Consider the following 13425-nt stretch of genomic DNA (forward strand, 5'->3'; position numbering starts at 1 on the left):
TCCTTCACTTTGGTGAGGGAGCAAACAAAGGTCAACAGACATAACTGCCTGACTCTCTGGGGAAACGCTGTTTCTGCTCAACCATCTGACAGACGCTCATGGGCCATGGCCCAATACTTTGGTAACCAGGCTGAGGTGTGTTTGAGGCGGCATTCTATCTGGGCAGTGAGTGGTACCTGGGACATTGGTCGGGGCAGGGTAAGGACTTAGTCAGTTTGTGCTGGAGTTAGCGCCTAACCCATTAGGGACACTGCCTGACTACCCATTGTTCCCAAAAGCTCTTTGTGCAAATGCCAGAGAAAAAGAACACACTATAAAAAAATGAATTCTGTAACATCTTTATTAGGATAATTCAAATTGCTTGTATATCATCCACACTCAGTAATCATGAACAGAATAATAATACTGGTAAGTGGTTTTCAAATTGTTCACATTATAATGTTACACGGACAGAAGAGAAGTACATACATGGACGTTTAATTATTGTATTTTTTTCATATGTATTTGTTACCTGGTTAATGCAAGCTATAATCTCTGGAGCTCAAGACACAGGTTTAATTAATTATCATCATCATCATCAATATTATCAGACATAGTCTAATTAGGCCTATTTTTATTAATTGCACAAACTTTTGAAAGTCATACAAACCTGAATTACTTTGTTTATAGAATTCAAGACAGAGAAAACATGACAGATAAAATGGAGGGGGTTCAGTAATGGTTATACAGAAAAGCTTGGCCGAGCTGACCGTTCTAATTGCAACTAGGTTCTTCTGGGCCTTTTTCACTGGGGACTTGTGCTTAAATGGACTCAGCTAGCTCGCTCTAGGAGGTGTATGAAATGATTCTTCATTTCACAGTAGTCTGACCGCAGCTTAAAAAACTAGTCCTTTCATTTGAATCATGAGCGACCATTTGTAAACAGAGCGGGTAGAAACACTTTTCCCATTTACAATTGTTAACACTAACATCAAAAACTTCCCACAAACCAACACATAAAACCCCTTTAGAGCAAGGGCATCTTGTGTAATGAAAAGGTAACTACACTGAACATAAACCCTACATGCAGGATTACCTTGACAAAGGAGAAATGCTCACTAACAGGGATGTAAACTAATTTGTGCAGAAAATTTGAAGAGAAATAAGCTTTTTGTGCATATGGAAAATTACTGGGATATTTTATTTCTGCTCATGAAAAATGAGACCAACACTTTAAATGTTGCGTTTGTGAGGTAAAACTACTGCTGATACCTTACTGTAACTCTGAGATGAAATCCTGACGGTTTCGTAAATACAATGTGCACAAACATGCATACTAACACATAGCACAACTTCATGCACTTTGTCAACACTATGTAGGAAACTTCAAGAATTATACAATTGTATACCACATTTTTCTTCCACAATGAAAAAGACGTCCAGTTAAAATGGTCTGTGGCATAGCACCTAGCACAGAAAAAGAGAAACTATAAACAGACTCAACCCACAGGCAATACAACATTCAGGACAACACATCTAAAAACGTAACCAAAATCTAGTTTTATGTACAATACTCCAAAATACTTATGTTTAACTGTACCAATCGACAACTTACTTTTTCTGGCACCGGAATATTTCTACCTAAGAACTGCATGCCCCCCCCCCCCCCATCAGTGTGACAATCAGACTGCAAGGCTACATCTGATTGGAGAAGGAGGTGGGTCCACCCACAGGACTGTATTCTGATACCTGCTCCTGGTCTCCCTGGGCGCTGTAGCCTCCTGACTGGTCAAAACTGCCCTGGTTGTAGGGCTGCTGCTGGTTGAATGTCTCAGCCTGTTTTTCGGGAGGCGCTCCAGCATACCGAGCTGGTCCTCCTTTATGCCAACCAGTCTCCTTGAAGACAAACCAGATGTTTCCTGCCCACAGGACGAAGTTTAGGAAGCCAAAAACCTGGGGAGAGACAGAGGTAACACTTTATTTGGATAGTCCATCTGTAGATGCTCTAAAGACTAGTAAGATCAGTAATATTTCAACTATCTACTAACCCTAACCTTAACCCTTATCCTTACCCTAACCCTAACCTTAACCCTTATTCTAAACCTAACTGTAAGCAGTTGCTTATCAACAGATAGTTTGTTGATAGTATGACCATCTGTAGAGTATCTAGCCGGACTATCTAAATAAAGTGTGACCGAGACAGAGTATCACAGCAAAACAAACATACTATGGTTTAAAATGTGTGTTTTGGTAGTGTGCAGTTCACAGTCTGACGCACCACAGAGGTATTGAGGCCTGACCAGCGGGGTCCTTGCACTGAGCCACACTTGTTGGTCATGACCTTACAGGCAGACATGAGCTCCTGCACCTCATCTGGGTCTGTGGCCACCTTGATGTCCGACAGGGCTTTAGCCCAGGCTGAAGAACTGACCAGCCACATGAAGGAGAACACCACGGTCACTATAAAGTCCTGAGGGGGAGGGGGACATGTTACTGAATATTGTTCAAGTTACTGTTTGCACAACCAGCAGATGTCAAAGGTGCAGGGAGTACAATATACAAAATACACTGCTCAAAAAAATAAAGGGAACACTTAAACAACACAATGTAACTCCAAGTCAATCACACTTCTGTGAAATCAAACTGTCCACTTAGGAAGCAACACTGATTGACAATACATTTCACATGCTGTTGTGCAAATGGAATAGACAAAAGGTGGAAATTATAGGCAATTAGCAAGACACCCCCAAAAAAGGAGTGATTCTGCAGGTGGTGACCACAGACCACTTCTCAGTTCCTATGCTTCCTGGCTGATGTTTTGGTCACTTTTGAATGCTGGCGGTGCTCTCACTCTAGTGGTAGCATGAGACGGAGTCTACAACCCACACAAGTGGCTCAGGTAGTGCAGTTAATCCAGGATGGCACATCAATGCGAGCTGTGGCAAAAAGGTTTGCTGTGTCTGTCAGCGTAGTGTCCAGAGCATGGAGGCGCTACCAGGAGACAGGCCAGTACATCAGGAGACGTGGAGGAGGCCGTAGGAGGGCAACAACCCAGCAGCAGGACCGCTACCTCCGCCTTTGTGCAAGGAGGTGCACTGCCAGAGCCCTGCAAAATGACCTCCAGCAGGCCACAAATGTGCATGTGTCAGCATATGGTCTCACAAGGGGTCTGAGGATCTCATCTCGGTACCTAATGGCAGTCAGGCTACCTCTGGCGAGCACATGGAGGGCTGTGCGGCCCCACAAAGAAATGCCACCCCACACCATGACTGACCCATCACCAAACCGGTCATGCTGGAGGATGTTGCAGGCAGCAGAACGTTCTCCACGGCGTCTCCAGACTCTGTCACGTCTGTCACATGTGCTCATGTGCTCAGTGTGAACCTGCTTTCATCTGTGAAGAGCACAGGGCGCCAGTGGCGAATTTGCCAATCTTGGTGTTCTCTGGCAAATGCCAAACGTCCTGCACGGTGTTGGGCTGTAATCACAACCCCCACCTGTGGACGTCGGGCCCTCATACCACCCTCATGGAGTCTGTTTATGACCGTTTGAGCAGACACATGCACATTTGTGGCCTGCTGGAGGTCATTTTGCAGGGCGCTGGCAGTGCTCCTCCTTGCACAAAGGCGGAGGTAGCGGTCCTGCTGCTGGGTTGTTGCCCTCCTACGGCCTCCTCCACGTCTCCTGATGTACTGGCCTGTCTCCTGGTAGCGCCTCCATGCTCTGGACACTACGCTGACAGACACAGCAAACCTTCTTGCCACAGCTCGCATTGATGTGGCATCCTGGATGAGCTGCACTACCTGAGCCACTTGTGTGGGTTGTAGACTCCGTCTCATGCTACCACTAGAGTGAGAGCACCGCCAGCATTCAAAAGTGACCAAAACATCAGCCAGGAAGCATAGGAACTGAGAAGTGGTCTGTGGTCACCACCTGCAGAATCACTCCTTTTTTGGGGGTGTCTTGCTAATTGCCTATAATTTCCACCTTTTGTCTATTCCATTTGCACAACAGCATGTGAAATTTATTGTCAATCAGTGTTGCTTCCTAAGTGGACAGTTTGATTTCACAGAAGTGTGATTGACTTGGAGTTACATTGTGTTGTTTAAGTGTTCCCTTTATTTTTTTGAGCAGTGTATATTGTCTGAAATATATATTGCCGCATGGAAGCACTACAAACACATAGCATACTATCTTATTCAAAATGTAAAATTGAACATGGAAAAGCGTGAAAGGTGAGCAGCTCACGATCAGAGGGCCTCGGTTGTTCTCGCGGTACTTGTTCTGGAAGAAGATGTAGACTATGGTGGCCATGAAGGAGTAGAGGAAGGCGAACACAGCGATGGTGACAAAGAACTCAGCCGAGGAAGTGTAGTCCCCGATGAGAAAGAGCCTCTCCCTCCTCCCCCCCTCACACAGCGGAGCCTCGAAGGACACCTGGTGCAACCTTCCACAGAGAGGGGGGAACAGAGGAGTCTAAAACACCTGTAGTCAGTCTTTAAATAATGGAGAAAATAAGTATGTTAAAAGTAATCAAAAGACCACTGAGGCTCTTATCTCGTGTGTCTCTGAGTGAAATATTAGCAAAGCTACCACTGACAGCATTTCAGACATCTTGTCTGGTGCTAATAAATGTGTTTGGCCTCAGTTTACACAGTGCTAAACAGATGGATCTTAATTGCCTTGACTAAATCTTCCATATGGTGTTAGAAAATACATCTGACATTGTCTCAAATATTAACCCACTAGGCTGGTGTTGAAACGTATACTTTACACGCACGCACATTCGTACGCAAATAAACAGTAACACATTGACAAAGAAGGCATTTTAATGAGGGGCAATAGTTCTGGAGATGGTGACTCCTATTCTCTTTGGATTATTTACAATGTTAATGGCGCTGCACTGCACTCTTTTTACTGACGCTGATCTTATCGACTCGTTCAGTCCGAAGAACAAATATTGACTAATTTCATTCATTTGAGTCAGTAATGCCCAGACCGCGCAGGACCCCCTACCGGCGAACGATTAACTAAAAACAAATGATTCTACAAGCCTCTCGTTCATCATAGGGGGCTTATTGGAGCTGTCATTTGTGACTGGGATTTACAAAAATGTGCTTCAAACATTTGTGATGGCTAGGCATATAAATACGATTATTTATTGATACCTTTGAAATTAGGTTAAATTGTGTCCGCAACCAGACTAGATTGTGGATAACTCTTTTTGAAATTACTTGACTGCCGCGAGGGAGATAAGCACATGACGTTTGCGAACTACAGTAGCCCCCCAATCGATTAATGAACGAGTTTGAGTTTGTTGAGCAAAGGCAGGCTGTGAAGGCTGTGTTTTGGTTCGACAAAGCTGTGTCCATCAATAACATTCATTAATCGGTGGTAGGGTTTGCGGGGAATAATAATAAAGGTATATTCTTTAAAAAAGTATGTATGTCTATATAGGTATGTGTATGTATATATGTGTATATGTATGCATACGTGTATGGATATATATATTTACCCCCAAAAATATGGGGGATTGGAAATGATGCAGACAATTACATTGGAAGCAACATTATTTCCGCAATATTAAGCTGATCCACCCCTTTAAAAAAATTAAAAATTAAATAATAATAATAATAAAATAAAAAATAACATTCATTAATCAATTAATTACATTCATTCTTGCACCATACGATAAATTATTAGTTGTAAATATGTATTTTTATTCCCCTTGCTGCATTCAGCATGATCTATTTTCCTGCGCGTACATATGACAGACCGTTGGTGGTTGGAGTACATCTCTGGAACCGCTGAGCCGGAGAAGCACATAATAATCCGGCTGTAGGATTCATTGTGGCAAGCAGGTCAAACTAAAATGAATGAGTCACTCGGCAAAATGTATCATGACCCTCGAGTCAGTAAAAGTAGTCCTTTAAAAAGAAAGAATCGTTCGCGAACTGCACATCACTAATTACTATTATCTGTCTGAAATGTTACTAGAGAGAGAGTTTCGTACCTAAAAGGATAGGCAAAATCGATGCCAATACTGAGGTTGCTGCTGGCCTTGTCAAGCTGGCAGTCCACACTGACCCACAGCTGTCCACTGTAGCCTCCACATGTCGCAAATGCAAAAATTGAAAAAAGCTGTTGAGAAACACAAACAAAAACCACAACATTATTGAATTGGAACTCTGTTCAGGAGTAAATTGCCTAACCATTTAATAACTAATCTGTTTAAAGTCTGAGAGGACATTACTAAAGACCCAACAAACTGAGAACTAGAAGAACCTCAGGGCTAACATGTCTTGCTGTCATTTCCTCTAAAATATATATGCATCCATCAATTCAAATCAAACTTTATTTGTCACATGCGCCGAATACAACTAGTGTAGGTAGACCTTACCGTGAAATGCTTACTTATAAGCCATTAACCAACAGTGCAGTTCATGAAGAGTTAAGAAAATATTTACCAAATAAACTAAAGTAAAAAAATATATTTAAAAAAGTTACACTATAACGTAACAATAACGAGGCTATATACAGTGGGTACTGGTACAGAGTCAGTGTGTGGGGGTACATGTTAGTTGAGGTAATTTGTACATGTAGGTAGGGGTGAAGTGACTATGCATAGATAATAAACAGCAAGTAGCAGCAGAGCACAAAACAAATGAGGGGGGGGTCAATGAATAGTCCAGTGGCCATTTGATTAATTGTTCAGCAGTCTTATGGCTTGGGGGTAGAAGCTGTTAAGGAGCCTTTTGGTCCTAGACTTGGCGCTAAGGTACCGCTTGCCGTGCGGTAGCAGAGAAAACAGTCTATAACTTGGGTGACTGGAGTCCATGACAATTTTATGTGCTTTCTTCTGACACCGCCTATTATATAGGTCCTGGATGGCAGGAAGCTTGGTCCCAGTGATGTACTGGGCCGTACACACTACCCTCTGTAGCGCCTTACGGTCAGATGCCGAGCAGTTGCCATACCAGGCGGTGATGCAACCGGTCACTATGCTCTCGATGGTGCAGCTGTAGAACTGAATTACCTAATTATGTTAATAATGAATGTTATGATTTGACTTTTGTGATTATGAATTTGATTGGATACATGTTATTCTGTTTCCTTTTGTTATGCAGCACAGACTGACTACCCAGTAAATATACCACGTGGTTAAAGGAATTCCTGCCTCAGTCTCCTCCAGTCCTCTGTCACCTGACCCGTGACCACCTGTTCACCTTCACTATTGTCAGTCTGTCTAGCCCCCCACACAGATTCCAATAATCGTTCAACAACTCTCTCTGTGGTGGACTCACCCTGCAGACTTATACAGAGGCAGCGATACGGCTATGGCTAGCAATGTCTGGAGTACCCACCCAAGGAAGAGTGAGATAGGTTGAGAAAGACAGAGACACACAGACGGAGAATGAAACAGAGAAGAAAATATTTTCAACGTGAAGGATCTTTATAGTGTAAATTACAGGCCTGACAAAGTACAGTTGAAGACGGAAGTTTACATACACTTAGGTTGGAGTCATTAAAACTCGTTTCTCAACCACTCCACAAACTATAGTTCTGGCAAGTCGGTTAGGACATCTACTTTTTGCATGACACAAGTAATTTTTCCAACAATTGTTTACAGACAGATTATTTCACTTATCATTCACTGTCTCACAATTCCAGTGGGTCAGAAGTTTACATACACTAAGTTAACTATGCCTTTAAACCACTTGGAAAATTACAGAAAATTATGTCATGGCTTTAGAAGCTTCTGATAGGCTAATTTACATAATTTGAGTCAATTGGAGGTGTACCTGTGGATGTATTTCAAGGCCTACCTTCACACTCAGTGCCTCTTTGCTTGACATCATGGAAAAATCAAAAGAAATCAGACAAGACCTCAGAAAATAAATTGTAGACCTCCACAAGTCTAGTTCATCCTTGGGAGCAATTTCAAAATACCTGAAGGTACCACATTCATCTGTACAAACAATAAGTATAAGTAAGTATAAACTTACGCAAGTATAAACACCATGGGACCACGCAGCCGTCATACCGCTCAGGAAGGAGACATGTTCTGTCTCCTAGAGATGAACGTACTTTGGTGCGAAAATTGCAGATCAATCCCAGAACAACAGCAAAGGATCTTGTGAAGATGCTGGAGGAAACAGGTACACAAATATCTATATCCACAGTAAAACGAGTCCTATATCGACATAACCTGAAAGGCCGCTCGGCAAGGAAGAAGCCACTGCTCCAAAACCGGCATTAAAAAAACAGACTACGGTTTGCAACTGCACATTGGGACAAATATCATACTTTTTGGAGAAATGTCCTCTGGTCTGATGAAACAAAAATAGAACTGTTTGGCCATAATGACCATTGTTATGTTTGGAGGAAAAAGAGGGAGGCTTGCAAGCCGAAGAACACCATCACAACCGTGAAGCATGGGGGTGGCAACATCATGTTGTGGGAGTGCTTTGCTGCAGGAGGGACTGGTGCACTTCACAAAATAGACAGGTGTATAAAATCGAGCACACCGCCATGCAATCTCCATAGCTAAACATTGGCAGTAGACTGGGCTTATTGTAGAGCTCAGTGACTTTCAACGAGGCACCGTCATAGGATGCCACCTTTCCAACTCGTCAAATTTCGGACCTGCTAGAGCTGCCCCAGTCAACTGTAAGTGCTGTTATTGTGAAGTGGAAATGTCTAGGATCAACAACGGCTCAGCCGCGAAGTGCTAGGCCACACAAGCTCACAAAACGGACCGAGTACTGAAGTACGTCTGTCCTCGGTTGCAACACTCACTACCGGAAGCAACACAACACTCCATCTGGAAGCAACGTCAGCACAAGAACTGTTCGTCTGGAGCTTCATGAAATGGGTTTCCATGGCCGAGCAGCCTCACACAAGCCTAAGATCACCATGTGCAATGCCAAGTGTCGGCTGGAGAGGTGTAAAGCTGGCTGCCATTGGACTCTGGAGCAGTGGAAACGTTCTCTGGAGTGATGAATCTGGGTTTGGCAGATGCCAGAAGAACGCTCCCTGCCCGAATGCATAGTGCGAACTCTAAAGTTTGGTGGAGGAGGAATAATGGTTTGGGCTAGGTCCCTTAGTTCCAGTGAAGGGAAATCTTAACGCTACAGCATATAATTACATTCTAGACGATTCTGTGCTTCCAACTTTGTGGCAACAGTTTGGAGAAGGCCCTTTCCTGGTTCAGCATGACAATGCCCCCGTTCACAAAGCGAGGTCCATGCAGAAATGGTTTGTTGAAATCGGTGTGGAAGAACTTGACTGGCCTGCACAGAGCCCTGACCTCCACCCCATCAAATACTTTTGGGATGAATTGGAAAGCCGACAGCGAGCTAGGCCTAATCACCCAACATCAGTGTCCGACCTCACTAATGCTTGTGGCTGAATGGATGCAAGTCCCCGCAGCAATGTTCCAACATCTAGTGGAAAGCCTTCCCAGAAGAGTGAAGGCTATTAAAGCAGCAAAGAGGGGACCAACTTCATAATAATGCCCATGATTTTGGAATGAGATGTTCGACGAGCAGTTGTCCACATACATTTAGTAATGTAGTGTATAATGATGAAATAACAGGATATATTTCTTTGTCATCACATTACAATTTACCTCCCATGAATGAACTGAATAGTACAGTATGACCCTTAGCTGCTGTGGGCCTTTAGGTCTGGTGTGGGAGGCGAGGGCTGATGTCAAAGGTCATGTGGATAGCCTGTGTGTCAAGCTCTCCACCTACAAAGATGTTAAAGAAAGTTTTTCACAATGTATAGGGAACTAGGAGGTTTTCCTGGTTTAGTGGATCAATATTATCAACAAAGGTTTTGTATACATGGGGAGAACTACATCCCAAATATCCCTTCATTCCCATTGAATTCACCCTTGCTGCCTCTCTTCTAACTGAAAAAATGTATTATCTCTTAAAGGAGGTCTGGAGGAGAACAGGGTCATGGATCAGACATACTCTCCTAAAGCTCCCCTCCAACATCACCAGACCATCTTTCTCCTGGAACCCCCAAGGGAAACAGAAAAAGAGGGCACCCACGGAACACATGTTAATTGAATCAGGCACCAACAAAACAGACATAGGATGGAAGAAATTGGAGAGAACTAGCGTATGATGGATAGCAGTGGTCCGTGGCCTATGTTCCCCAAAGAGCAATGGGCCTAACACTTGTTGGATTATACTTTGTTTTTGCCTCTGTGATTTGAAGAAATTATGTTGAACTACTTCAGTTATGCACTCCAAAGATGAATCTCACTAGTTATTTCCTTGTCTCCTCTCCTTCATACCCACTGATCTGAAACACAGGCTAGTTGCTTCATCGAAGACACAGGGTAGAGTCCCCCCAAGCGGTAAAGAGAGAAGCAGCAGTACTTCCACTACAAGTCCCTCTCAATGCATCTCAGCAGGACACACCATCTCCTCCTCTTTATCTTGGTCTCTCCAAGCCCATTTTCCATATAAAGCTATTTTCCTACAGGCTGCTCAAAACCATGATCACCATAATCAGAGCTGACACCTACTTAGCATGCAGCTCCATTCCGCCATTACAGGCAGCTGGATGGCCAGCTTGCCAAAAGGAGGAGATGGCAGTTTGGTTTCAATTCCTGGAAAGGCTGATTAAATGTCTTCTGCCATTTTCAGATTATGCAGCTTGACCTCACACACTCACCTGGGTACGAGCGTCAATATTGACTAACTGGTCTATTAACCATTTTACTGCCTGGTGGTCAGGCTGAAATTTTAAGAGGTCTTTTCAAACAGCTCATAATTTTCACAACTTCACAGTATTATTCCAACCTCATAGCGCGGAAATGCACTGAGTATACAAAACATTAAGAACACCTGCTCTTTCCATGACATAGACTGACCAGGTAAATCGAAGTGAAAGCTATGATCCCTTATTGATGGGGGGGGGGGGGGGGGGGGGGACTCAATATTAGGAATGTGTTCCTAATGTTTGGTATACTCAGTATATATATATAAATCACAGGGAAATCATGTTTTAGACTGCACTGGGCCATTAAGAGTTTACAGTTCAGTTTGCTTCCCTCTACTGGAGGTAATGGGTACTACTGAGCACTAACTACAGTGAAGATGGAAGCCCTTCCATTAACGGACAATTCATTGAAAACATTTAACTTTTAATAATCCTAAATGAGGCATTTAAAACTGTTACAAAAGAGAGTGAAAGTGTATGCTCGAACTAATGTACAATAACTGAACATCACATTCGTCATATGCTGTACACCACATATTAACACAGCCAATATCAGGTGATCTGTGCCACCTTGTGGTGGTAAATGGATATTAAGGGGAAGGTAGTTTAGTAAGAGGGTAGTGTAGTAAGTAGGTAGTTCAGTAAGAGGGTAGTGTAGTAAGTAGGTAGTATAGTAAGTAGGTAGTGTAGTAAATAGGTAGACCGTACAGTCCAGTGTGGGAAGTGTTTCATTACAGTTTTTCTCAATTGCTAAAACACTAAAACCCATTGGCTGAACAAAGTTCTCAGTTGCCTGGACTCATTTAGCTAATTATGCAGTCTGTTGTCAATACCTTAAACCATTTCACATGGTAAAACACAATCTGCAGATCTCACTTAGACTTTTCAGCAAAACTCTAAACACATTCTCATTCTCAAAACACATTCTGCACTCTAATGCACATGTCATCCATACTGCTAAACACAAGTGGCAACAATCAAATACAAATAGAGAACACATGTCATTGATTGAACACAACCACTCAAAATTGATTTAACCTGTTTCAAATGATGCGACACAACCAATATAAGCCAGTTCAGAGAGCAAACAGGTTGTTGAAGGTGGGAAGGAGAAAGTCTGAGAATGGATAGAAGAAAATGTGAGAGGACGAGGACGAGTGCGTATGCGAGGTGGGCGACGAGGAGGAAGAGGAGGAGGGCAAGAAAGAGGAAGAGGAGGACGAAGAGGAAGAGGAAGACAAAGAGTGGAAATATCTGATGAAATTCGAGCAACAGTTATAGACCATGTTCTTGTCCATGGACTGACAATGAGGGAAGCAGGACTTAGAGTGCAACCCAATTTGAGCCGATTTTCTGTGTCCACCATAGTAAGGACATTCAGAGAAGAGAACAGGTACAGTATACTACTGTATTTTTGCAATTGCAAATTTACTGTACTACACTATATGCAGCTGTTTCAATAGACATTTGTAAAGTTAATCACTATGTATTGTACTGCATGAATATGTTTTGTAACTGCACAACTACTTTTTGTAGAATTGCAAGGCTGCCACATGCAGGTGGAAGGACAGCTATATTCACTCGGGAGCAAGAGGCCGTTATAGTTGGCATGGTCCTTCAAGATAATGCAATACGACTCAGAGAAATTCAGGAACGAGTGATACAAGACAACACACACTTCCAGGGAATCGACAGTGTGAGCATTTCCACAATTGACCGTGTCCTCCATCGTAACAGGATGCGAATGAAACAAGTATACAGAGTACCTTTTGAGCACAACTCACCAAGGGTGAAAGAACTGCGAGCTCAGTATGTGCAAGTAAGTGTACATTTAGAAACATTTACTGTAATCCAGATTGTCTACAGTACTAACACATACTATGTGAATGAAATTACTCTTCAGTACATACAATGTATGTGAATCAGAAGCCTAATTGTACTCTACAGTATAGCACTGTCTCTGTACGACTTACAAAATCCTACATACAGTATATTGTATTTCCACACAGACAATATTTGACTTGGAATCCTTTGACAGACCCCATGAGTTCATCTTTGTCGATGAAGCAGGCTTCAATCTAACAAAGAGGAGAAGGAGAGGCCGAAAAAAATGATTGGACAGCGGGCCATTGTTGAAGTCCCTGGTCAACGAGGTGGCAATGTCACAATCTGTGCTGCTATCAGCAACCATGGTGTTCTACATCACCATGTTACACATGGGCCATATAACACCCAGCACCTTCTAAGAATCATTGCCAATCTAAGAGATATTTTATTTGAGCAGCAGGTTCAAGAGCAGCAGGGTCAAGAGCTAAATGAGAATCCCATTCCCACCTATGTGATAGTGTGGGACAATGTCAGTTTCCACCGAGCTGCTCAGGTAAGGGAATGGTTTCACATCAATGGGCAGTTTATGAACTTGTACCTCCCTCCATACTCGCCTTTCCTGAATCCGATTGAGGAGTTTTTCTCCTCTTGGAGATGGAAAGTGTATGATAGACAACCCTACACCAGAGTAAATCTGTTGCAAGCCATGGATTTAGCCTGTGGTGATATAGGTGAGGAATCATGTCAGGGCTGGATACGGCACACAAGAGGCTTCTTCCCCCGTTGCCTCAGGAGGGACAATATTGCTTGTGATGTCGACGAAGTGCTCTGGCCTGACCCAGCCCAAAGACAAGAAGAAGCACATTGATCACGTTT

At 43.1% G+C, this 13425-nt stretch overlaps 1 protein-coding gene across 2 annotated transcripts in view; it reads right to left on the reverse strand.

Annotated features, from left to right (window-relative positions):
* Positions 1-322: 322 nt before the first annotated feature.
* LOC139535646 (synaptoporin-like) overlaps positions 323-13425 on the reverse strand; it is a 48845-nt gene continuing 35742 nt past the window's right edge. The window contains exons 3-6 of one of the 2 annotated variants that reach the window (XM_071335264.1): positions 5993-6120; positions 4228-4426; positions 2258-2449; positions 323-1932 (exon numbers count right to left, since the gene is read on the reverse strand). In XM_071335264.1, the coding sequence (XP_071191365.1) occupies positions 1675-1932; positions 2258-2449; positions 4228-4426; positions 5993-6120 (777 nt within the window). In that variant the 3' untranslated portion in view covers positions 323-1674. The remainder of the gene's footprint in view (positions 1933-2257; positions 2450-4227; positions 4427-5992; positions 6121-13425) is intronic. The other variant, XM_071335265.1, reaches the window with a different exon arrangement.

Source organism: Salvelinus alpinus, chromosome 12 (genome assembly GCF_045679555.1).
Source record: "Salvelinus alpinus chromosome 12, SLU_Salpinus.1, whole genome shotgun sequence".
NCBI lineage: Eukaryota > Metazoa > Chordata > Actinopteri > Salmoniformes > Salmonidae > Salvelinus > Salvelinus alpinus.